The 27722-nt window shown below is 35.0% G+C and overlaps 2 protein-coding genes across 6 annotated transcripts in view; one reads left to right on the top strand and one right to left on the bottom strand.

The window, feature by feature from the left end:
- The window catches only part of LOC123546963 (exocyst complex component 4-like), a 47923-nt gene extending 41708 nt beyond the window's left edge, over positions 1–6215 (bottom strand). For 3 of the 4 annotated variants that reach the window (XM_053551211.1, XM_053551210.1, XM_053551212.1), the window contains exons 1-8: positions 6082–6215; positions 4654–4694; positions 4082–4170; positions 3238–3300; positions 2297–2435; positions 1323–1411; positions 783–859; positions 341–479 (exon numbers count right to left, since the gene is read on the bottom strand). In XM_053551211.1, the coding sequence (XP_053407186.1) occupies positions 341–479; positions 783–859; positions 1323–1411; positions 2297–2435; positions 3238–3300; positions 4082–4170; positions 4654–4694; positions 6082–6138 (694 nt within the window). In that variant the 5' untranslated portion in view covers positions 6139–6215. Of the gene's footprint in view, positions 1–340; positions 480–782; positions 860–1322; positions 1412–2296; positions 2436–3237; positions 3303–3971; positions 3983–4081; positions 4171–4653; positions 4695–6081 lie in introns of those variants that run through there. The other variant, XM_053551213.1, reaches the window with a different exon arrangement.
- Positions 6216–6277: 62 nt separating this feature from the next.
- On the top strand, positions 6278–27722 carry LOC123546962 (uncharacterized). Of its 2 annotated transcripts, XM_045333655.2 has the most exons (12): positions 6278–6406; positions 8177–8284; positions 9012–9170; positions 11332–12117; positions 13096–13173; positions 13735–13843; positions 15823–15983; positions 16701–16872; positions 18069–18233; positions 20944–21125; positions 21518–21760; positions 26792–27722. In XM_045333655.2, exons 2-12 carry the CDS (start codon positions 8183–8185, stop codon positions 27242–27244), a joined length of 2610 nt encoding a protein of 869 aa, XP_045189590.2. In that variant the 5' UTR covers positions 6278–6406; positions 8177–8182; the 3' UTR covers positions 27245–27722. The 2 variants fall into 2 exon arrangements, with proteins under 2 accessions (XP_045189590.2, XP_053407189.1); XM_053551214.1 differs by lacking the exon at positions 6278–6406 and having other exon boundaries at positions 7903–8284.

The following is a 27722-nucleotide window of genomic DNA, read 5'->3' as shown; positions in this document are numbered from 1 at the left end:
GCATATTTCAATAACTCTCATGAACAGAACCAGTCTGCTATTAGTTTACTTGACTGCATTCTGTCCTTCCAACGGAACTTCCTAGACTTTATTACATGTTTTTATGCCTGACTGACTGCAACCCAATATCTAATATTTAAATTGTCTCTATACAAAAGTACTGCTTATTTTGAATCACTAACCTTTTATCACTGGTTGATGAAATCTGGTTACAGTATATAAATAAATCAATCATAAGTAAACTGCATGACTGAATGTTGCATTTTCTTAACTATACCATATATAATTTGAACAATACCAATGCTTATTCTGTTTTTGTTAAACAAAAACAAAATCTTACTTTGTTGTGATCCAAACTCCAGCATAGCTCTTGGTGACATGTCACCTCGGCGACCTGACCCTGTCCGTGACAGTGACGCCTGGGATGATACTGTATATATCTGTCTGTTTAACTCTTCAATCAGTATTTCATGCATCCTCTACAGAGAAAATAAACGTTTCACTGATAAGCTATTCGATATTTGAAATTCTATAAGTTATCTGGATAATTTTGAATACATGTAAGAAGCACATTTAGGTAAAGTTTAGGTTGATTTACAATGTAAAGCACCATTTATGTTACAACAGAATTTGACACTGACTCATAAAATCTGAGTTTGGAATTTTCATTTTCTCTTTTGATTATGGACTGCTGAGACATTTTGTTGTTTTTTTCCAGTACAAGTGTTGGTTCTAGGACACCAAACATGTAACTCTTTATCTAGACTAAAACATAAACTAACCTCCTTTCTTGCGAGCATTTCAACCTTCAGATCTCTCAGTGCTTCTACTCCAGACAAGTTACTCTCCAATTTTGCCACTAAAAATGATTAAAGAAAATTAGTAACACAATTTATAATACAAGACAGTTTAACACAATTTATAATACAAGGCAGTGTACATGAGTTCTACCAAAGAAAAAACAGGTTCCTAACATAAAATGCAAGGTCAAAGGATTTTAGATTACTAACTAATACAACTACATGAAGAATAATTCACATGTGTAGACTATTACATGTTACATTATATTCAAACTTTTTCAGAATCCATCATACATGTATATCTAAAATATAGCAGTATAAATTCATGCCTGAATTTCTGTCATATGATTACGATCACATAGCATTATCTCCTGTTTGTTACAAATCTTGGTACAGAAATGTAAAAACTAAAAATCTGTGTCCTTCTAAAATTACTTATTTCTAGATATGTCAAGCATTTTATAAGTATGTCAAGAAACATGATAAATGTCAAATTTCTGCAATAACGATGTACAATATTACCTGCACTGACAATAAGATCTGTAGCATGGAGGTAATGTTTCTTCGCAAGAAAGTTATCTAACTTGTCTGGTACACTCTTCACTTGCTCACTGAAAAGGTAAAAAAAAAATCACATATATATTCAAATTACATTTCATATTCAAATGCCTTGAAACATGTCATTTACAGTAGATTGGGTACTTTTTGCACAGGCTTTATTTGGCAATTTCATGGCAAGCAGTTTTATATGTGGTGCAAAAAATTGTGAAATGTGAGTGTTTGTTTCTAGGACATCAAACAGATTAATATTCAGTAATATTTTAAATTTGCTAGTAGCATTATTTGCAAATATTAGCAAAAATAAAACTGCACGAATATTATTCTAAGTATGAATAGCTGAATGGTGGCACATAAAAGCTCAATATGATAGTTTTCCTGAAAACAATCTGAGGGGCATTAATAAAAGATATGTTTTTCTACATTCAAGAACTATTTTTATCAAACAAGGCCACTGCCTGAAAGTGTCTCGCCCACAGGAGCTTTGACTCAAGAAATAGGTACAAAATGTGTTTTAAAACCATCTTCCAAAGTTTCAAAGCTATATCTGTAACAATTTTTTGAAAAATTGTCATTATTGTGAATTTTCAAAGACTGATTTCTTCAAGGCCAAGGTTTTTTAGTTATTCCCAATTGTTGACACCGACGCTGTTGCTGCCGGAATTTGGATCGCTTAAGTCTCGCTTCCACTAAAAGTGGGTGAGACAAAAATCTTTATATCCACAAGCGTTTCATTATACTATTGCCAAAAAAGGTTTATGCTTTCACTACTAATTAAAAGAGATCCATGAATAAAAATGTAAACAAAAATTTTGACATTAACATTTTAATTTAATCCAAATTGTGGGCAATTTAAATTTGAATGTCCATCTTTATCAAGAGGGAGTTATCAAAACCGATTCAAATACAATATGAACATGCTTTATAACTCTACTTACATTTGATCAAGTAGTGAAGCGATGGTTTTCTGCTCCACACCTTCAATCCAAAGTCTACGTAACTCATCACGTTTACAATGTAACAATGTTTTACAGCTGCTTAAATCTTCCTTAATCTTCTTGATCTTCTCACGAGATTCTATACATGTCAAACGTCAAAGTTATGATTGATCACATCTTTTATACAGATTTCACATATGTAGAAAAAAAATTAATTTGGGAAATAGATTTTAGTTTTGCGTGCTTTGTTTGCAAATAAAGCATGTTTTTTCATTCAGATGTGTCGTAATTAATAACTCGGGCTGAATTATGACACATCTGAACGAAAAAATGTGTTTTATTTGCCAACAAAGCATGCAAAACTAAAATCCATTTCCATTCTAACACGTTCGAATTACGTGATTTCATTAAAATGCGGTTTTAAAAAGTAAGGAGCCCTAAGGAGTAAACCAGATAGCCAAAAGTAGGTCATTTTCTGAAATGTGTTCTAATTAACAAGACAATACACAGTAAAATCATTCTTTGTTTATATAAAAGGAATTTTATAAGTGTTAGAATTAATAAAATTCTGCTCTAGGAAATTTTAGTATTCTCAATATTATGTGGATTAGTACAAAAATGTACCTAATAAATATGATACTGTATATGTATATAAAGACAAATACCGTTAGTTCAGCTCGAAAACAATTGTTCCACATATGGCAACATATACCAAATGAAAATATAGGTTATACATGTATATATGTAAAATCTGATGTATCTCTTTTGGGGATCTCTACTGGAAAATTTTATGACATCATGAATTAAATATAAAGTAAATGCTCCATCTGAGCCTTAAATTTAGCAAACTTGCTTTAAAAATTAAACCACTCTATCTTTGAAGTTTCCTCAATGACCTTGACTTATTAAGGGTCAAATTATAATGAGAAATTGACACAGACCTTTGACCTTATCACTGATTCCACTGAATGATGTTAGTATTGATGTCAGATCCTGGTAATTTTCTGGAAATACAAGATAACACAATAGATATTACGGGAAAAAAAATTATTTGAGCTGTGCCATGGGAAAACCAACATAGTGGGTGTGCGACCAGCATGGATCCAGACCAGCCTGCGCATCTGCGCAGTCTGGTCAGGCTCCATGCTGTTCGCTTTTAAAGCCTATTGGAATTGGAGAAACTGTTAGCAAACAGCATGGATCCTGACCAGACTGCGCGGATGCGCAGGCTGGTCTGGATCCAGGCTGGTCGCACACCCACTATGTTGGTTTTCCCATGGCACGGCTCATTTTACAATTTAATTTTTTTTTTCGGGTCAAAACATACAGGAGACTCCATCGTGAAATTATATCTAAATGATTTTTTTAAAGTATTATACTGCAAACAATAATAAAGAACTTTTAAGTGCAGCAGAAAAGATGAAACAGCTGTAGATTCAAACTGCAACCAAGTAAACAACCATACCTCCCCCAGAACTGGCTAACAGAAGGTGCAGACTTAAAAGCAACATATTTAAACTTTAAGCTCGTATTTTTTTCGCAAATAAGTGAAGTTAAATTTAGTATAAAACCTCAACAATACCATTCACAGCACAATACTAATATTATGTGAATCCAATTTGGAAATGACAATTAAAGAGAACATTTCATGAATTTAAACCTTTTCAAAGCATATTTAACAAGATCACCAAGCTGAGTCACTGTGAAGCTGTCACTGAGCTCTGTACAAACTTAATTTTAACATGAGCACCACGTTTCTTGTCATTCTACTCAGTACAAACATACCTTTAACAAGATCACCAAGTTTCTTGTCACTCTGCTTAAATGCTTGCTCAATCCTAGCTTTTTCCTTTTCCCTCTGTTGGAAATCGACACTGAAAATAATACAGAAAACATAGATGAGTTCAATGGTTCCCCCAGTGCATTAAGCTGTATGTCATATACTTTGAACAGCTAATACAGTGGCAAAGTAGGGATTGAGTTTCCTACTCCGGTGCATAAAGTCACAGGTTTTAATCCAAACAGAGCTGCCACTGGAATTTAAACTCGGATTACACTTGGGACATCTGTACTGCTCAGAAAGCAAAGAAGTAATGGTTGAACCAATGGCAACCAATGAGTTAGGCATTATCTTTTACTACAAATGATACAAAATTTATATTTCAATACATTTTACCTAAACCTATTTATATTTCTATACATTTTACCTAAACCTATAACAGGCTCATAAAACACTTTTAATACTGTAATAATGGAAGTATTCACATTCTTGAAACATTAACAGGTTTTTTTAAATATATAACATGGCAATGGCTTGCTTCTGTGCATCCATTTGAACCACGAATCAATGCAATTACCTTGCAGAAAGTGTTCTCACTATTGACATCAAAAATCCAGACTGAAAATACAAGATACAACAAGGTTTTTTTATTGCCTTGGATATAACACTTCTTGTTTATGTTATAATGATACAGACAGTTTGCAATCAAAAAATAAAAGTAACAAAAATTTCAAAATTCTGTTTAATATGTTAATGAGAAAACTCCCCAAGCACTTACAATATGTACTGAAATTTCAAGTAAACATTACCTTTGAAAATTATCAGTGTTTTTTGTAAAAAAAAAAACTGGCCCCTGCTGACATCTGTCCTAAATAAGATCTATCTATCTATGTATCTTCCATTTCTGTCTAACCCTTTACAAGGACGTAGACATTTTCGTGCATGTCAAGCCATAAGGATTGTTAGTAGAAAATGAAAGAACATATCGGGCCAAATAAAAGGGAAAGGAAACTTTGTTAGTGATTTAAAAGATAAAAACAGGGGTGAAGAACAATGTTATGGTGAAGCATGTTCCATGTTGTAAACAGCGGCATTGAACTGCTCAAGGTTTGGAAGGAAGGGAATGTCAGGTGGTAGATAATTCCGTAGGGCTATAGTCCTGGGGAAAAAGGAGTATTTGTAGCAGTCAGTGGTTGCAGAGATTAACCTGTAAGATAGTGAATGATAATGGCATGATTGCCTTGTTGGGGGATGAGATAATCTTCCATGGGGATTGCAACCAATTGATAAAATTTGTGATTTTATACATAAGAGACAATTGAAAGTCAATCCGCCGGAGATCTAGCCCGGGCCATTTTAGACCGTACACAGCATGTGTCGGTGACACTGGAGGTGTGGCAAAACTCGGACATAGTCCAAAGCACTACCCGTCTTTGGACCGCTTCTATTTGGTCTATTTGGGTTTATGTGTATGGCGACTGGAGTTTGGATATTATTTATTAATTTATCTATTAATGTGACCTTGGTGATTAAAGCACTCAACACTTTCAAGTAAATAGCATTAATTTGCCTGTTAGATTGTTCTGTAAAAAAAAAAAAGTAAACGCAAGACATTAATACATCCCATTTTGCACAATATGGAAAAACATGTAAGTTATGTATAAGTTAAGTAATCTGTACTCTGAACAGCTACAATGTACATTGCAATGTTCTTGTGTCTTAAAACTTTGAGACAACTGGAGACAACATAAATATACACACAACATTTAGATCAGTTCTAATAATCCACATGCATGTCCTTTGGTAACTTTCATATATTGCCAACTTTCAGAACTTAATTAATGTTAAGCTCTATTTTTGCTGTTAGGCTATCCGAAAATGAAATCCGAAAAATATTCAAGTTACTAACTTCAACGCGTTTTGTTATCATACATGACGGCAATTTCACTATTTGATTCATAAAAAGAAACACCATATTAAATAAACAAATAATTAGCATAATTACTGTCTGTTTCGGCTTTGCAGGGGATGCAACAGCCGTTTTTTGCTCATTTTCCATCATTTTTGTGCTGCCCCATTCACTTCCGGGTTTTTCTAGAATACATTGTATTTGTGCATAAAGAATATGCTCACCTTAAACATACAAATAAGGAAAGCTTAGTATATTTTTGAACGTGTTAGACACATTTTTTACGTGGTTGTATAAAATTCAACAGTAATTTCCTAAACTTTGCATTACTGCTTTCCACAATAACAAATATTGTTTATGCACCGGAAAACCCAATTTCGTCTGCACTCTGGAATTTTTTTGGGCTCCAAAAATTTACACGGTATATATTGAAATCAGAAATGTCTGTCTGTGCTGCCCACAAGTGTTTGGCGTGAAATATGTTTCCTATCACAGTTCGGTGTAGAGCCGCTGAGGAATTTTCATTTCCCACATTTTCAATCTCATCCACACTAGTCACTAACGGCAATCCCATAGACACATGGCATAATGTTGTTTAGTCCAAATAATTAAACGTGAAAAAAGTTGTCATTTGACGTTCAACAGTCAATATTCTGACAATTTACATTTTTGCTATCAAAACCTTTTCGACATAGAAAGTAAAAAATGTAAAATATCAATTAAAATGAACATAAAGTGATATGAGTTATGTCAGGTCTTACATTTAGGACTATACTTTATTTCAGTTAAATGTTAAGACCTGACAACATAGAAAGTAAAAAATGTAAAATATCAATTAAAATGAACTTCTAAAGTGATATGTCGAGTTATGTCGGGTTTTATATTTAGGACTCAAAGTTGTTTACTTCCATGCAGACTTTAAATAAATGTTACATTTTCTTATTATCTAAAATTTTATCCATACTTGCATGATAACTCAAAGCATCAAACTAACTTTAACTGTTATTTATACTTGTTAAATATCAAATATTAGAAGCCAAGTTTATCAGAACTTTGCAACTGTTTCATTGTTTACAGTGGAGACGGAACATCTAGTAAGACACCAATTAACTTTCCCTCAGTTTTGGTACTTGGAAGTTTATATAAATTCCTTTTCTAAATGTAGCAGTACCTGGTGATGTTTTCAGGGTTTTTTCTTATTACCAAAATTGCAGCATGTTTCTTTGGCTACTATACCCATTCTTACTTAAACCAATATCCATTATTTATAAATATATCTTTTGCACGGATTGTATATTCCTTAGCCCATATTTCCTACCAAAATTGTGAAGCATACTATACAAGACTATTTTTGACAATGCAATCCTGATGCCCGTCCTTGCAACAGTTTTCTTCATTTTCTGAGCATTTTTAAATATTCGGAGTGTTAAAAGCATAGCAGTAATGTAATACAGTGTCATCTGTGACAGCTATCAATGTAGCAGATGTAACACCTAGATAATGCACTACCTATTGCTTGCCATTTACTTTACCCAACCCCCTGTAATCTAGCTGCCAATTCAGGCAAGTGTACCTACAGTATATTGATCTGCCATGTTGGTTTTGATGTTTGTTACCATGCAGATTTGATTTGTGGGTGTTCTATGTTTGCCATGGTGAAATTAAACTACAGTAAAAGTTTAGTGCTGTTTCTTTTCGTTGGAGCGAAAATACCTCACATGGTCGGATTTAGGTTGTGAATTTCCAGCATGACTTCTTACTGACAACTTTCAAGATTATAGATCATGCCAGGGATTCAGTAAGAAACTTGAAACTTAAAGGGTATGCTTTTATAGCATTTATGGTGATAGAAAGTATGGGTCAATACACCAAAGGCAAAAAGTTGGACTTGCATATGAACAAAACTGGACAGAAAACTTGTTAAGCGGTTGGAAACTAGTTGTACTGGGATAATTGTTGTTTACAAATCATTTTATGTGGAAGGCAAATTGTTTTGTTTAAGTGACTGTACAATTTTATTACTCCTTGTTTTATCTATTTACTTTTGACCCAAATGGCTAAGCAACAGTTACTGTGAGACAGAGAACAGTTTCTGCTAACAGCAGTATCTTTTGCCTACAGTTCAAATGCTAAAGGGTGAAGTGTTTCCATTACGTGGCTTTTAATGACATTTTTTTTTTTTTTTTTGCAGGTAAAGATGTCAAAGCCTTTAGATGCAGTGAAGAATGTCGGTAAATTTTTTGGTATAACTAGATCCGAGTCTGAGGAATGGAGAAACAGAACAGAGAGGCAGATAAAGGTTTTGCAAATCATACAATATAGTATATATATAATACAGATGGTCTTCATTCAAGGTGGTGAACTTACTAAAATATTCTTCAAAAGATGCAAAAAGTCAAACTTACAAAACTATACAAGTATCAGTATGACATTCCTTATTCCAGCTTGATAGATCCAAAAGTTGCAACTTTTTGGCAGCTTTTCTTTTACATTTTCTTTTTTTAACCATTGAATGAAATTTTTGAGTGAGGCTTTTCTGATTGGATTAGACATTGATCGTTTCCTAAAGATACGCTGAATGAATTTCTTTGTTTTATGGTAAACCAAACTTGAAATTGCCAAAAGTGTAGGGTTCAACAAATCGTAAACGATGCATGACCAGACCATCATTGTATATCACTATATATTATAAAAAATCTAGCACATTTTTTTGTACTAGCGTATTAAAATGTTTTTGAAGTTTCAATATGACTTAAAATTATAATATTGTATAATTTATTATGTGGGTTGGGAATGACTGGGGGTATTATGTGTATATAATATGTAATGCTCCTTGGAATCAATATCTGTAAACTTAATTTAAGCAGGAACTGATACAAAACAGGATAGTGAATCTAAGTAAGAAGTGCATTGCATTTAAGAGCATGTATAATAATTAAGTTGTGATAATTATGTGATTTATTAATATTTATTTTTATCTGGCAGATAGCTGAAATTATAATAATACCATATTTTTCTGCTTTAAGGAGGGTGAGTTTGGAATAACGTTGAAAACAGCCACATCCCTGTCAAAACATGACGGTGAACAGGATAAATTTGTACGTGGTGCTCAGAAGGTGTTATCTCGCATTGGTGCCTTTCAGGCGTTTGAAGAGTCACAAGAACACCTTGATGAAACAGATGAGGTATCTTTCTCTTGTTTAATTTTGGTTTTACACCATTTTTCAACGCTATTTCAGTTATGTTTCAGCAGTTTGTGACAATTTCTCCACAAGAAATAAAGGTTAGATTGGAACAAATTACTTCACTGAAGTGAGTTAACAGACACATTGTCTTCTATCACGTGCTCTATCTTAGCTTTGATATTAAACTGGGCAGGGTGATGTTGGTGTCCACCCTAGGAGTATGTGTATGTTTGCAGAGATATGTGTAGAATTTAAATATCATTGCAATAACATAATTTATGAAAAAAATGTACTTAAGAGTTAGGTCCAGGTTTTGGAAAAAAACATCGAATATTGATCACCAAACCATAGATAGAAAGAGTTGTTTTACATGAAAATTAAACAACATATAAAACATATACTGTGAAATCATTAATATTAGTGGGGGACTAATTTTCGTGGATTTCGTGGTTGAGTCAATCCACGAAATTTAATCCCAACGAACAAGTAAATTTCCCATTCATTTTATGTTCATAAGTTGAAATCCATGAATTCATATCCCCATGAAATTGCCGTTTTGACCAAAACCACGAAATTTCATGCCCACGAAATTAAATGATTTCACAGTATATAAGTCTACAAAAGCATCATCAACTTGCTCACATATGTATTGAATTCTGTAAAGGGACTGCATGAAAGCCATTGAAGGGGCCATACTCTGGACAGTTCAACGCCTTTAAACACTCGCCATTTTTAAAGAACTCTCACCATTTTTAAAGAACTGTTACAGTCATGTCTTTATTTTGATGCAGTTGCAATAATGTTCCATCTCTTAAACTTCACATAACTAGGTTAAACATCAGTTTGAACAACTGTTTACTTTTATTATCCCCCCGCCAAAGGCAAAGGGGATATTAGAAATGCTCTCCGCCCGTCCGTCCAAGCATCCGCAATGATCTTTGTCCGGAGCATAACTCCAAAAGTACTGGAGGAATTTTCTTCAAACTTCATACACTGATAGAACACATTGGGAGGAAGTGCAGTGTGCAAGAACAATAACTCTACCTTGCCTATTTTTTGAGTTATTCCCCTTTATCATATTTTCTTAAAAAATTGTCCGGAGCATAACTCCAAAAGTACTGGAGGGATTTTCTTCAAACTTCATACACTGATAGAACACATTGGGAGGAAGTGCAGTGTGCAAGAACAATAACTCTACCCTGCCTGTTTTTTGAGTTATTCCCCTTTATCATATTTCCTTTAAAAATTTTGTCCAGAGCATAACTCCAAAAGTACTGGAGGGATTTTCTTCAAACTTCATACACTGATAGAACACATTGGGAGGAAGTGCAACTTATGTTGTAATATTTTTATAATTGACCACAGGGAAAAAACAAGACCACTTTTCTGTGGTACAACCTGGATGTTACTTTCCAATTTTAGGTGTATTTTAAGACATCTCTACCTGGTAAGGAGTTTTTTTGTGGACTTAGAAAAACAAAAGACTTACAATGATTACTAAACAACCACAAAATTAAAATTCCATTTGCAAATACAGCTGCTAGAGTAAAGAAATTTGCTGTGACGGGCATATATTGTGACATTCTGGCACTCTTGTTCCCTGTTAGCTTTCCATTCCTTCTTTTTACAATAGCCATATAGAAAAACATCATACAGCTATACTGTTCATGAAAATTAATAAAATTTAGCAGTAAACCACCTCACCACTGAATAATTCTTTCTTCCACATCTTTAAAACCCCTGATGTGGACCACAACTAAACGGTTTTTCAAAGCTTCTCCCAAAATGAATACTTTCAGACACTAACTTGCCAGGAACTTTAGCCTTCAATTATAATATGCCCGGCGGGGGGATTGGCCATGTCTAACGTTGCTCTTGTTTCTTTACAAATAGCATTCTTATATAAAGGGGGACAACTTTTGAGAATATTTAAAGTATCCCATGGTACAGGACAGTAAGTTAAAACATGTATTAGACAGGTAGATTGTTGGTAAAAATGTTGTTCCTTTACCAAACATTTCTGTGATTTGGTGATATACTGCTAAACCTCGTTTTATTTAGAATCATTTTCACAATTAATGTAATGCTTCCTATGCTACATAGAACACTGAACTCCTGGACCAGTAGTTCAGTTTACATTCTTGAACAAATATGTTTTCAGACGAGCACAGATACGCATAAATCTGCACAGGTTGGTAAATCGGAAGAACCCATGCCTGGAACCAGCAAGAGTCCAGAGGACACAGAGAGTCAACCATTAAGCTTGACCACTCCCAAGAAAACACGGTCTCTGGGCAAACAGCAAGTGTACAATAAGGCGTATACAGAAAATGATGATGAAGAAACAGATATTGATACTGGACTTGCAGCAAGTAAGAAGAGAAAATCTAAAGTCACATTTGATGTACAGGTTGCAGTCAATTTTGAAAGATCTGCAAAAAGTGTAGATCACATTCCACAAGAAAAAGTTGAAGAAACTGAAAAACAAAAAGGTACAAAGGTTTACTCAGATCCGTACATTGCTTATAAATCATTGGTTGATGACAAGCCTAGTGTGGAAAAAGAAACTGAACAAGACGGTAAAAAGGCGAAACTTATTTTCTTCGATGAACTTGTTTGGAAACCACAAATGAATGATTTGGAAATGCCCAAGCATAGTTTTGATAGCCTAACTAAGACAAAAGCAATGAAAGGAAAAGAAAAGAATGAAGAATACACAAAAATGAAAGAGAAACAAGAAAACAGTAGATCATCTCCTGAAATAAGTTTAGATAAGGTGAAAGTAAATGAGTTGCAACCAAATGTAGAGGCTGCTGAATTGAAAGCTGTAAAGTCTGAAAAAGATACTGACACAGAGGGAAGCAAGACCCAACAGTCAGTGAAAAAAGAAGATGAGGACAGTGTTGAAGCAGTTGGTACAGCTGAATCAGACAACAAAGGAGACAAAGTATGTTTCATTTTTAACATAGTACTATAGATTTTATGATTATGGGTCTCATACAACAGAGACCTATTCGCATTTATTGCAGTTGGTTAATACATGTATAAATTATTGAGATGACAGTAATTTTCTCTTGTAAGTGTTTTGAATTTGCATGTTGCTTTGTTGTGACAATTAGACATCTATGATCCTTCCAGTATCCTGTTGTTTTTTTTTTTAATATTGACCATCCAGTATCCTGTTGTTCTGTTTCTGAATATTAAACATCTGCGTTATTTCCAGTATCATGTTGTTCTGTGCATGAATATTGTCCATCTATGATATTTCCAGTAAACTGTTGTTCTTTCCTGAATATTTACCATCTACAATAGTTCCAGTATCCTGTTGTTCTGTTCCAGAATATTGACCATTTACGATATTTTCAGTAACTTGTTGTTTTGTAGATAGTGTAATTTTGACATTACATTTTATATGCCCGAACGGACCTATTATGTTATACCCTGGTGTCCATCCGTCTGTCTGTCTGTCTGTCCATTAGCAATTTTGTGTCTGCTCTCTAATTCTTGGACCCCTTGAAGGATATCGAAGAAACTTGACACAAATATTCACCACATCAAGACGACGTGCAGAGCACATGTTCTGGATGGCTCACTTCAAGGTCAAGGTCACATATAGGGGGTCAAAGGTCATAATATTTATGACTTCGTTTTGTGTCCGCTCTGTAACTCTTGAACTGCTTGAAGGATTTCAAAGAAACTTGGCACAAATGTTCACCACATCAAGACAACGTTCAAAGCATATGTTCTGGATGGCTCGCTTCAAGGTCACACTTAGGGGTCAAAGGTCATATGACTTTGTTTCGTGTCTTAAACTGATTGAGTTTAATTTTCATTTAGAAATGTTATTTCAGTAAGTGTATCTATTTTACTAGCGAAAGATAAACTTAACATCATTCTGTTTCTCAATATTGGACTTTTTCCCCAGGAGACTGCAGTGAAATTGAGACCAGAAGATGTGGTATATGGTAAAGAGGCCTTGAAACAATACAAGTTCTATTTACAGGTAAGACGTATATTGAGATTTTTTTTGTTTTGATTTTTTTGTCTGGGCCAAAATGACTATTTCATGGAGGCATAAATATTTTGATTTTGAATTTTGATATCATTCATTGGAATTTATTTTCATGATTTGAAGCAACCATGAAATGAATGTAAATAAATTACCCCTTGTAAATTTTATTCTAAAGAATTTACTGACAATGTTTGAAGGGCTGTTTCATCTGGTTGAAAAGTGAAATATATTTATTTTTTTCCAACAGTAATTTGCTTCTCATTGTATCAAAGAAAGGTAAAGGAAGAAATTCAGTAAAAACTCTGTTATGAAATTTCAAAACATGCATGTCTCTTTAAAGAAAAAAATGCCTGCTTGCTCCACCTTTTCTGTAACAAGGCTTGCAGGTAATATGGATCAAACAGTGATATATATGTATACATAGTATTTTCATTAAGAAAAAACATTCAAAAAGCTGGTCTGTAAAACAGTCCTTTTGTATGAATCTGCTGCAGTGATTCAAGGAGTAATTGATGTATCATTGTAATCATGTAATGTATTACGTATTTACAGATAGAAAAGAAAGTGGAAAAACAAAAGCTTCAAGCAGAACTAGAAAATAAATTAAACGAGTATGACTGGAAACTAGCAGCTATTGATGAAATGATTCTACTGGCTAAAGGTAAGAACTGGGAAGGAAATTACAGAAGTGTGACTAGACTTGCCCAAATTTAGTTGAGATGATTGTCATTGCTCAAGGTGAGAATTAGAAGGGAAATTACAGGTGAATGAATGGAAACTTGCCACCAAAGAAATTACAGGGGTATTACATAAAACTGGCTGCAATAGATGAGGTGGCCCCCATTGCTAATGTTAAAAACTCGAAGGGAAATTACAGGAATATGACTGGAAACTTACTCAAGTTATTGTCAAAGATGATTTGATTCTCCTTGCTAAAAGTAAAAACAAGAGGGTCATGATGACCCTAGATCGCTCACCTGAGTAATATAAGCCACATGTTTAAAATGGCACATTGATGCTAAAATATTAGAAAGTAGGTCACATCCATGGTCATTGAAAGTCAGTTTTAAGGTCGGTGTGCAAAACTGTACATGTCATACATATTTCAAGGCTGTAACTTACAAAAACAAGAAAGTAGGTGAAGGTCACAGTCAGGTGACCCCTAATTGCTTGTAGTCATCAGGTAATTATAACAAAACAGTCTAGGAAATATGGTCTGATAACTTTTTAAGTATCATATTCCTATATAACTCATATAACAAGTGACCCCCGGGTGGGGCCGCTTTTCACCCCAGGGGCATAATTTCTACAATTTTGTTGGAAATCCACTTGGCAATGTCATATCAAATATCAAAGGCCTAGGCCATGAACTTTCAGACAAGAAGAATTTTTTTCTCCCTATACAAGTCTATGTTAAATTTGGGACCCCAAGGGCAGGGCCTTTTTTCACCCCAGGGCCATAATTTGAACAGCTTTTGCAGAGGACCACAAGGCAATGCAACATAGCAAATATCAAAAGCCTAGGCCTTGCAGTTTAAGGCAAGAAGATTTTTATAGTTTTTTCCTACATATAAGTCTATGTAAAACTTGAGACCCCCGGGGCTGGGCCCCTTTTCACCCCAAGGTTATAATTTGAACAATTTTGGTAGAGGACCACAAGGCAGTGCTACATACCAAATATCAAAGGCTTAGGTCACTTCTGACCCCCGTGGCAGGGCCTCTTTTCACCCCAGGGGCACAATTTGAACAATCTTCATAGAGGACCATTAGATGATGTCACATGCCAAATATCATAATCAAGACTCTACGCCTTGCGGTTTTGGACAAGAAGATTTTTTAAGTTTTTCCTTTCGGTTGCCATGGCAACCAGAGTTCTGCATGGAATTCAATTCTTTGAACAATTTTGAAAGGGTGCCACCAAAGGATCATTCCTGTGAAGTTTGATGTAATTCTGCTCAGTGGTTTTCAAGAAGATATTTTTAGAAGTTGTTGACAGATGCACGACGGACATTGAGCGGTCACAAAAGCTCACCATGAGCCTTTGGCTCAGGTGAGCTAACTAGAAAGGATAACAGGAGTATGACTGGAAATTTGCTGCTATAGATGAGCTGATTCTCCTTGCTAAAGGTAAGATCTGGAAGGGAAATTACAGGAATATGAATGGAAGCCTGCTGCTAAAGATGAGGTGATTCTCCTTTTAGTAAGAAAATCAAGTACTGAGGCTCAGTGACACAGGAAAGTACTCGTACTGTCATACACTTGACCCTAGATTTTAACTTTTAGATTGGAAATTGCAGCAGACTTGTGCAGGGGTGGGGCATCTGGACTGCTAACCTGAAGGTCATAGATGAGTCATGCAGAACTTAAATTCAGTGGTTTTATATGGCATTTTAGAATAAAGGTATATTAGGTAAACTGTAAGGCTAAATAGTACCATCACTAAAACGCTGGAAGTCTCCTTAACAGTGGACTGTTACAGAATGGCACTTACGAATATAGCTGTTCATGCTTAAGTTAATTCATATATTTAGTTAAGTTAAACATTTAATGAGGATTCTCTAATTTTAAAGTAAATAAAATATTTTAGGCGGGCAGTGGATATCTTATAATAGAGTACACTTCATAAAACATTTGTTTTAGATTACTACATTAACCCAAAGTCTAAGAAGGCAGCAAGATGGAAAGACTTAAAGAGGAAGGTGAAGAGGAGCAGCAGTCACCAGATAGGTCATACAGAATACCGCAGGAAACTGGGAACACTTCCCGACTATAAACCTTTCTTCACATACTTTATAATATTTGTAAGTTCCATGTTTTCCTTTCTTGTTATGCTATAGAGTTGCTATCTTGTTGTTGAATACAGCTAGGGCTTTAGTATCTGTGTTTTCCTTTATTTGACAATTTTGTTACAAGTTTAAATGAAGAAGCCTGAAAACCAAAGTTATGATTGCACCATTTTCTGGTTAAACTTTTATCATTAAATGACGAGCAGTACAAACACAGCTACATAGAGGATAGAGTATGTGAAGTGAAATCTTGGTTACTAAGAAACTGATAGGGAGGGAAGTTATATGCAGCTATAAATAGCCTGTTTCAGATATTGTACAGTCAATAATACTTAAGTTTAGCATGTGATTGAAAATGTAGGATAAACACTTAACTATAAAATCAGCATTGTGAGACACAGGATATAAAAACGTGGTATTTGTTAATTTTATTTACAACTAAAATATAAATAATAATTGAGCCGTGCCATGAGAAAACCAACATAGTGGGTGTGCGACCAGCATGGATCCAGACCAGCCTGCGCATCCGCGCAGTCTGGTCAGGCTCCATGCTGTTCGCTAACAGTTTCTCCAATTCCAATAGGCTTTAAAAGCGAACAGCATGGAGCCTGACCAGACTGCGCGGATGCGCAGGCTGGTCTTGATCCATGCTGGTCGCAAACCCACTATGTTGATTTTCTGATGGCACGGCTCATATATTGTTAGTTTAAATTTACTGCATTATATTTACAGGCTCAGCTTGTCTCATTCATTGTTATTTGTGGTCTGTATGGTTTTACCTTTATTGGCGTGGAACCCAAACTGACATTGGAGTCGGACATCCAGACTTTTATGGGCATGGAGACTGTGCACAAATGGACAGCACCTAATGTGTGGATAGGGCCAAGTGAGAGGAACTTGATAGGTATGTTTTGTACTTTAAAACTTGTAATGTTGTTAAAATCTTGGACACATTTTGGTGTATAGGTGTGTCATTTCCATTACATTGCTTTTTTTGCCATCTGTATTATTCATTTATTCATATTTCAATATGTCATGGTATGAACTTGGTCACTTTAGGGAAGGAAAATATGCTGTCAGTCCAGGGCTCGAACCCAGCCCTTCAAACTGAGCTAACCAGCTGCATGGCACAGATTTTCCCCAAAAGTAACAAAATTCATACTGTGACATGCACCCGGACAAATTGGAAATTGGTCTTTGAATTCCGGAGGTAAATAATATTGCAAGAGTCATAAGACTTACCAAGCATTCATTTCATGACCCATGTTGGGTGCCAGGTGTCACAAGGTGAGAAAAGTGTGCAGTCTGCCCAGGGCTTGAACCAGGGACCTCTCATTGACAGGGCAAGACTTCTACCAACTAGGCTTACCAGCTGCCTAACACAATGTAACCTAGTTCGTACCATGACAAGAGAAAAGTATTCTCATAACCAATAGAAGTATTTGAATTAACATACTTTGTTGAAAATGATTCTGTCATTAAAATTTTACTTTAAAACAAAAAAATAACTTTAAACTTGATACTGTGATCATTAATATTCGTGGAGGACTAAATTTCGTGGTTGAGTCAATCCTCGAAATTTAATCCCAACGAACAATTAAAATTTCCTATCATTTCATGTTCAAAAGTTGAAATCCATGAGTTCATACCCCCCACGAAATCGCCGTTTTGACAAAACCCACGAAAATTCATGCTCACGAAATTAAATGATTTTACAGTATTTGTAGAGCCTAGATGAAAGTCTTGAATTAGAGATGTAATTATAAGAATTTTTGAAAGTCTATTTAAAACTGACCTGTATGATTTACAGTATGCTATGAAATCACCTGTTTTTGTGGACTTCTACAATACTGAAATCAATCAATCAGATTTGTAGGGGATGGAGGACTGTTTCTTGGTTGTGTCAACCCACAAAATTGAATCCCAGTGAGAAAGTAAAATTCCCATATCTTTGTCTTTGAAATTTGATTTGTGACCCCTTCAAACAAAAATAAGCCTTTTTAAATGAAATGAAAAAAATCATGCACCCCCAAAAACGATTTTCGCAATAATTGTGTACAAGGGAAATTTATGATTTTGAGTTTTTTTTTGGTTTTGCAGGGTTGGGTGCAGTATTTGCACCTTGCATGAGAACAGATATTCAGCTACAGCTCGAACAGTCTCAGCAGAACTACAGTACAGACGCACCACTAGGATGCTGTGAAGTTGCTACCAGAAATGTTGCTGGAACAACTACAGAGTCTGAATGTGAACTACTTACTGAAGGTATAACATAGTCCAAAACTATTATCCGATAACCATTCATTTTTTCTATTTCAGATTATTACCTCAGCTTTATAGCATGAAGTGCTCATGGTGAGCTCCAAGGATCATTGGATGTCAATCATACACAATTTCTTAAAGAAATATGTTTTGCACAAACTGTAAAGCCAGTTTCAACCAAACTTCAAAGGAATGTTTCTAAATGTGTGGTCCCTAATCAGATTCCTTCAGATACTTGTAACCCTGCAGATGTCTGGTTGCTTTGGCAACCAAAAATAAAAACTTTAAAAATCTTCTCTTGGAACCATTGAAACTGTTCTTATTATTTTTTTTTTTTATTTAAATCTTCTTCTCTGAAACCATTATGGCCCAGTTTTGTTTTGAAATAATTTCACAGAAATGTTCCTTGGGCGACTCTGCCAAATTGTTTCAAAAAATTCTATTCTGTTAAGAAAATATGGCTGCCATGGCCCGTGTCTAGATTTCCCAGAATATATATATAGCGATATGGAAAACTTCAAAAATCTTCTTCTCTGAAACTGCTGGCCATAATACAAAATAATTTGACAGCAAAGTTCCTTTAGGGATGCTCTACAAATATTTTGATTTATCTAAAGACCTGGCTGCCAAGTGCCTATAGTTTTCTCTATGTTGAAGAATGGAAAACTATGAATATCTTTCCAGAAACTGCTGGTACATTTTTAAAATAATTTCACAGCAGTGCTCCTTGGATGACTGTCTACCAGAATTATTCAGTCCAGCTGTAAACTCAGATGAGCTATCTAGAACCATCCTTGACCTCTTGTTCATAAATTTGATATATTTCTACAAATTCTTCATTTTTCCAGAACAAATCTGAATGCATTTGTTAAAAGTAGTGTTCTTACAAGTTAACTTTTGTTAAATCTTTTCTACCATAAGCATAGAATGCTACCAATATCTTTTGCTGAGTTGTTTTCAGTGGACACAATACATGTTTTAAATTCCTTTCTTTTTAGAAACAACATTTTACTTGAAAGTACAGTAAGTAGTGATGGTAGCCTTTGAAAATGGTTTAACGCACCAGTCTAACCAAAATATATTTGACCACTCACCATATCTTGTTCCAGTCATGTGTTTCAAGCCTTAATTAAATTAGAAATTTTCACTAATCCCTTCAAAAGGAAATATAACTTGTTTTAATTTTGTAAAGGTTTAAAATGTATTATAGCAAAAATTTATGTTTTATGATTAATCCAAATTTTTGACTGGTGCATGTTTGTACTCACTGTAGATATTTTCTGTATTTTGGCACTAAATGCTATGTTCCCTTGCTAATATGTTCTCTTTCCTGTCACCCTTTAAGTATCTCTCTTTTGCATTTTCTTATACTGTGAACTCATTAATTTTCACTGGGCACTATATTCTGTTGTTGAGTCACTCCACAAAATCAAAACCAAATAGGTAAAATTCCCATTTTTAAAATCTTCAAAATTTCATATCCCCACAAAATAGTTTTTTTCGACCAAAACCGTGGAATTCCATGCCCATGAAATCGAATGAATTTACAGTATGTAATGTAGCAATGACTTGGTATAATTATCTGATTCTTGTATTTAAAGTAGTGTAGGTTAGGTAATTTTTGCATAGGCTTTATTTAGCATTTTCATGGCTAGCATTTTAGCTTATTTGGGGTGCTATTAGAATTGCGAAAACTTAAGTGAATGTGTTTGAAGACAATATGCAATTTAATATTTAAGAATATTTGAATTCATGAGTGGCAAAAATATTTGCAAAATAATAGTGAAAACAGCCCTTTTTTTGTAAATTTGGGGAAGGGTACCAGGTCCCTTTTGGAGGGGAAATTTACGTCGCGAAATCATTGTTTGGAGGAATATATTTGCTGAAAAGTTGTTAAAATCAGGACTGAAAATCAAAACTAATTTCATTTTCTTTTGCATGGGGAATTTTTGGCCAAGGTGGGGAAAAAGGTATACTTTTTAGATTGGGGAATGGGGTTGAATTTCGGCCCTAAAATCAGCATAAAAAAAGGCCTGGAAAATAAAGCCATTGTGAATACATAACTTTATCTACAGTTTTATCAGATCACTTGAATTTGCTTGGGTAAGTGGCATGTCCTTCTTTTCATATATCATGCAAGTGTCATTAAATAGAGGATATAACATGAGTGTCTTTTCATAACTAGTTGAATAAAATAATAAAATCAAGGCTCTGCCGAGCATTTTATCAACTTACTCAACGAGTTTGATAAATTCCATGTGGAAAGTCACAAATGTAATATTCTTTTTTTCACATGTTAATTAGCTTTTCATGCCAAAACAAAGAATTCTACTATCTTTACTTATTATAGACCATGTCAATTTGACCATCTCTTGTACTTTAATTGACATCAACGTCAAAGCTTTATTACACTAGTTCATTATCAATTTTATGTAATGACTTTATTTCACTCCCGCAACATCAAACATGATAAATTATATTCTAATCAAACTCTGACTAAAATAGAAGCAATATAGTAAATGCACATACATGTGTTTTGAGGCAGTGGTTTCAATTAATCATGTGATCATATTCAAAAGGTTTTTTGAGGATTTTCCTGCTTGCAACTTTGATAAAAGTACAAATCTGAAATAAACTGAAGTGATAAACAAGTAAAAATGGCAAATTGTGGGCAAAAAGATTAATTACATACATTGAATTTTGTTATACCTAGGTGTAGGCAAATGGAAAGGTGACGTGACATGTGAAAACAGACCTGCCAATATGGCCGGAACTCGTCACAATATGAAACCGTGCTGTCTCGGTGTGAAAGGGCAATGTCAACTTCTATCTCATAAACACTGTGTCTTCCTTGGTGGAATATTTTACCAGTTTGGACCAGAGCACTGTAGTCAGGTGAGCTATTATATGGTAACTTTTCAACTTAGTGTGAAAGTAGAGATATAGTAGAGAAGTTGTAGGAAAATTATGGCACTAAATCTTCTTCAGGCAAGCTGAAATTCATGACTTGTAAAATTGATTAAGCCAAGTGTGAATCAGTTAAACAGTTTATTACAAAAAAAAAAATCATGGGATTTTCCATGGCATTACCTGCAATTAATTTCAATATAATCAAGTTTAGATAAAAGTACTGCAAAATTATTTACATGTATTTTCAAGATCGTTTTGATGAAAAAAAATCCGGATTCAATTCCTTTTTGTTCTGCAGGTCATAAACATTGTTGCATGAGCACACAAGCATCAATAGGTGAATGAATTTGGTATATTATAAAATAATCTTCTTTCAGGTGATGTGTCTTAAAAATATATGTCATCCTGGAAGCCTTACAGCTTCAGTCATATCACCATGGCAACCAGAATCTCCGGGTCAGTGGTGGCGTGTACCACTTTCCCTACTGTATCATCACGGAATCATACAGTTTGTCACCGTCACTGCTGCACAGTGGATTCTTCTCAGGCAGATTGAGTGTACAGCAGGCTGGTTTAGAATGCTTGTTATCTATATTGTATCGGGCACAATGTCTTTGTTGGTATGTATAGCAAAACAGGAGGGCCATGATGGCCCTATATCGCTCACCTGTTATCATTGCACTTGAAGACAAGAAGGTCCTCAGAAAAAATATCTAAGTCCAAAGGACAGTTACAACAAAGGGAAGAAATTTAACCAAAAAGAAAAAAAAATTCTTACAAGGTACAGATATGTCAAAATACACCTAAAAATTGGAGGTACCATCCATGTTGTACCACAGAAAAGTGGTCTCGGTTTTTCCCTACGGCCAATAATAAAAACGTTATTAAAAATAGGCTATTTATAGTAATGTAAAAGGGAAGTAATTCAAAAGAAAATTATTGTAAGTTAACAAAAGAAGGATCTGCCAAATAAATCTGTTGACTTAAATGAAATTTCAGATCAGTATCTTCATTAGTTAGGGAGATATACCCATTTTAATTTGAAATAAAGGGAGGTAATTTGACATAAAATCAGTCCATAGTTATCTACCCTGATTGGCTTGGTCCAACTAATGACAATAATGAAATTTCAAATAAGTCCTGTAAGTACTTACTGATATAAATCCATTTTGACTACAATCAGGGGAGGTAATCAGATATAAAATAACTCTGGAAACTACAATTGGATCTGATTTGTCATGGAATCCAAGATTTATTGTTGTTGAAGATATTTTGGAAGTTTGTATCAAATAAAACCATAAATGAAGTCTCTATATCGCTGCAAAAGCCAAAATAGCCAATTTTGGACATTTAAGGGGCCATATCTCTGGAACCCATGATGGAATCTGGCCAGTTTAAGAAAGGAACCAAGATCTTGTGGTGATACAAGTTGTGTGCAAGTTTGGTTAAAATCAAATCATAAATGAAGTTGCTATTGTGCAGACAAGGAAGCTGCTATTGTGCAGACAAGGGCAAAATAGCTAATTCTGGTCCTTTCAGGGGCCATAACTCTGGAACCCATAATGGAATCTGGCCAGTTCAAGAAAGGAACCAAGATCTTATGGTGATACAAGTTGTGTGCCAGTTTGGTAAAAATCAAATCATAAATAAAGCTGCTGTTGTGCAGACAAGGTCAAAATAGCTGATTTTGGCCCTTTCAGGGGCCATAACTCTGGAACCCATAATGGGATCTGGCCAGTTCAAGAAAGGAACCGAGATCTTATGGTGATACAAGTTGTGTGCAAGTTTGGTTAAAATAAAATCATAAATGAAACCACTATCGTGCAGACAAGAAATTGTTGACGGACACACGACGGACGAAGGGTGATCACAAAAGCTCACCTTGTCACTATGTGACAGGTGAGTTAAAAATAGCTAGCAGTTTTTTCTTCAGGTGGACAAAAGTATGAATAATAATGATTAATAATGATGATAATAATAATACTGATTGGCTGGTACTGTTAGATAGCCATAAAACTATTTTTGCTAATGTTGTCTCTTGTTTTTTCAAAGGTATGAAAAAGATAATTTTCATGTATATACATTTTCCTAAATTCTCAAAATATATCCCATTTATTAGCAAATTCAGTTACCTCAAGCCGCACAGTTTTTTTAGCAGTGCTTTCTAGTTTTTGCTGTGACATAATGCCAGCAAGTTTTCTTTAAGTATAAAGAACTTTGTTCAGTCACTTACTGTAAAGATAAACGGCATGTTCTGCACATAAATCTGTGGCTATATTCAGGTTAAAATTAAGAGACATTTAAATCAGCTTGCTGCTGTGCATTTGATCCACTATAGCGGGTTATTTCTAAGGGGGGAATATTTCTGCGGTCTCTCGGTAAAATCGCAAAAATATTTCCAGCAGAATATTCATCCAGCAAAAATTTAAAACGCAAAAAAAATCTGCATTGTTTTCATCAACGTTGTTTCACAATATGTTACCCACGGTAATCCGAAGTTCACAATGGCATGGTCTAATTATTTGAAATTACCGTCGTCATCTAACAATTACCGATAATGATATAATTAGGTGTGATGGTCAATCAAAGTCATAACTGTTAATCCTTTAGAAAACGTTTCTTTTTTTGTTTGTTTGACTCTTTTGTGAATGTAATAAACTGAGTGAATTTCACTTGAGTTAATTGTTCTTATCAATCCCTTATGAACATCTTCCGAACTATACCTGAGTAACCTTTATACTTGTGTAACCGTTATGCCGATATATTCTAGTTTGCAGTTCTAGTGTGTACAATTGTTGTTCGACTTATATTTGTTCAATTCTCATGTTATTATGCCCCCCTTCGAAGAAGGTGGGGTATATTGTTTTGCAGATGACGGTCGGAATGTAGACCAATCCGTTTCCGGATAATAACTCAAGAACTCATGGGCCTAGGATCATGAAAGTTGATAGGGAGGTTGGTCATCACCAGCAGATGACCCCTATTGATTTTGAGGTCTGTATGTCAAAGGTCAGGGTCACAGTGACCCTGAAGAGTAAAACGGTTTCCGGATGATAACTCAAGAACCCTTGGGGCTAAGATCATGAAAGTTGATAGGGAGGTTGGTCATCACCAGCAGATGACCCCTATTGATTTTGAGGTTAGTATGTTAAAAGGTCAAGGTCTCAGTGACCCTGAACAGTTAAACGGTTTCCGGATGATAACTCAAGAACGCTTAGGCCTAGGGTCACAAAAGTTGATAGAGAGAATGGTCATGACCAGCAGATGACCCCTATTGATTTTCAGGTCAGTATGTCAAAGATCAAGGTCACAGTGACCAGAAACAGTAAAATGATTTCCGGGCAATAACTCAAGAACGCTTGGGCCTAGTGTCAGGAAAATTGATAGTTAGGTTGGCCATGACCAGCAGATGACCCCTATTGATTTTGAGATCATTAGGTCAAAGGTCAAGGTCACATTGGCCAGGCACAGTTAAAACGGTTTCTGATCTTCTTATCCAAAACCATAGGGCCTAGGGCTTTGATATTTGGTATGAAGCACAATCTAGTGGTCCTCTAGCAAGATTGTTCAGGTTATTTCTCTGAGGTCAAATATGGCCCCACCCCGGGGGATCACATGGTTTATATAGACTTACATAGGAAAAAACCTGTTGTCCAAAACCACGGGGCCTAGGGCTTTGATATTTTGTATATGAAATCATCTAGTGGTCCTCTACTAAGATTGTTCAAATTATTCCCCTAGGGTCAAATATGGCTCCGCCCTGGTGGTCACATGGTTTACAAAGACTTATATAGGGAGAAACATTGAAAATCTTCTTGTTGAAACCACAAAGACTATGGCTTTGATATTTTGTAATGTAGCATCATCTAGTGGTTCTCTACCAAGTTTGTTCAAATTATCCATCTAGGGTCAGAGACCCCGCCCCAGGAGTCACATGGTTCATGGAACCACATTCATAGTTTTGTGTACTGAAATGAACTTTAATCTTGAGATTGACCTAGTGACCTTCTTTCACATTTCTGAAGGTACAAGCTTCAAATTTGAACCACTTGCATAGTTTTGTGTTCCGAAATAAAATTTGACCTTGATTTTGACCTAGTGACCTACTTTCACATTTCTCAAGCTACAGCCTTCAAATTTGAACCACATGCATAGTTTTGTGTACCAAAATGAACTTTGATCTTGAGATTGACCTAGTGACCTACTTTCACATTTCAGAAGCTACAGGCTCCAAATTTGGATTGCATGCGTATTAATTTTTGTGTTCTGAATTGAAATTTGACATTGATTTTTATCTATTACCTACTTTCACATTTCTCAAGCTACAGCCTCCAAATTTGAAGCACATGCATAGTTCTGTCTACCGAAATGAACTTTGACCTTGAAATTGATCTAGTGACCTACTTTCACATTTCTCAAGCCACAGCTTTCAAATTCAGACCACATACACTTTGTTTTGTACCGAAATGAAATTTGACCTTGATTTTGACCTTGAGCTAGTCCTGAAATTAGGAACATTCAAAAATGGCTCAGTGGATGGCGTCAAGATCTCTCTGTAATCTCGTTAGGTTAATAGGTTAAAGGTCAAGGTCAGATTGGACCAGAACAGTAAAACTTTTGTTTACAGTGAGCATATAATTTCTGTTCCTTGTGCAATTACTGAATGCATCAAGGGGGGCATTTCATGTTCAATGTCAGAGCTCTTGTTATATCCTACAATGCATTCATTAAAAGCTACTTAACAGCAGTTACTGGTAATTCAGTTTATTGTTTTCATACGCTCTCATTCTCACCACGTCCGATCATGCGGGGAAATACCTCCTCCTTGGTATCAAAAACGCAGAAATTTCACTTCCTTTTATGTGAAAACGCGGAAATTAAACACGCAGAAATTACTTTAAAAATTTTTGGGACCAAAATGCTTAATTTTTACTGCAGAAATAACCCGCTATACGGTAAATAACATACTGTTCCATCTAACAGCTATATACATCAACCTAAAGAAAATATGGTTTGGAAGAACAAAATGTGCTTCTAGATCTAGAGTCTTAATTAAAAGCAAATTCAGTCAAAAACATGTGTAAGTGGTCACCTCTGTTAAGCAGCCATTTGCTTTTTGCAGCTGACTTTGCTGCTTCCATATCTATACTTTCAGGGCAGATTAACCTGTATTCGTTTAAAAGATATCCAATCGTCATCTTTCATGTAAAGATTTTATCTTTAGATGTATAAAATCCTCATCAACTGTATTTAACTTTACTAAATATATAAATTAACTTTGCAAGTAGAACTACATACATAATTAAATAACATAAAATTACAGTTGATTGTTAAAAAAAACAGCCAGTTTTTTTTTTAGTGATAGTATACATGTATACAGTATGTACTATTTTAAACTTAATACATAGCACTGTTAATACAGATATTAATCTTTTTAATTTTATGTTTACATGAACTAGATGGAGTTTTTGCCAATGTTTTTAAATATGAAATTTCCAGAAAATATACCTTTAAGCAACAACCTGGCTTAAAACGAAGACTGGCAGCTGACTGTAATGAGAAATAGGATGTCTGTGTTTGTACAGAGGTGTTAGCTCTTTGGCGGTGTAACTAACAAAGGTTATACTGTATTTTAAATCTGCTAATTTCAGACTTCAGCAATATTTTTGCCGTACCAGAGTCACTGTGGTGGTATGGGAGCTGTGTGCGGAATGGTTGGAGTGGTGCTTGTAGAACTGTTTCACTTCTGGAAACTCGTACACCGACCTCTCATAGAGCTTGCTAAACTATCAGTTGTGATTGTTCTGTTGTTATTCTGTGGAACGTTACCATATTTAGACATATTTGGAATGATGACTGGTTTAATAACAGGCGCATTATGTGGGCTGATACTTCTACCGTATATTACATTCGGTAAGAGGCATCTCCGCATGAGGGTTATACTGATTGTGGGGGCATCTACATTGCTGTTTATGATTTGTTTCTTCCTGTTGCAAGTGTTTGCTTACGTTCAAAGTGTGGAGAGTTGCGAGGGATGTAAAACATTGAACTGTGTGCCATATACTGACAAAATGTGTGACACATCGCTCTGGCAGCAGTTCTGATACCGCATGCTTAACATACACAGAGACAAGAAGTGACACATTGTTACGGCTGCAAAACTGATATAACATGTACTGTGTTGAACTATGTGACATTTACTGATAAAATATATGACAAATCGTGGTAGCATATTCTAAAGCAATATGTAAGGTGGTGAACTGTGCAAACAAAACACGGCATATTGATGTGGTACCAGTTCTAAGAAATGTGTTCTGAACAGTTCTAAGGAATATAAAACTCTGCATTTTGTGTACCAGTATAATCTGAAAATATGTGACACATCATCCTTACATTGATATAGCAGCAGTTCTAATACAATTTATGAAGTACTGAGATATGTGACATATACAGACCAGATATATGCGAGATTTATGACAACAGTTTTAATACTAATGCATTAAGTGGTATTCTTCAAAATGTTGAAAGCTGCATGGAAAGTGCTTATCTGTACCTAATAACAATAAATTTGTGACACATGTT

Source organism: Mercenaria mercenaria, chromosome 9 (assembly GCF_021730395.1).
Source record: "Mercenaria mercenaria strain notata chromosome 9, MADL_Memer_1, whole genome shotgun sequence".
NCBI lineage: Eukaryota > Metazoa > Mollusca > Bivalvia > Venerida > Veneridae > Mercenaria > Mercenaria mercenaria.
This window is presented reverse-complemented; position numbering and strand designations above follow the sequence as displayed.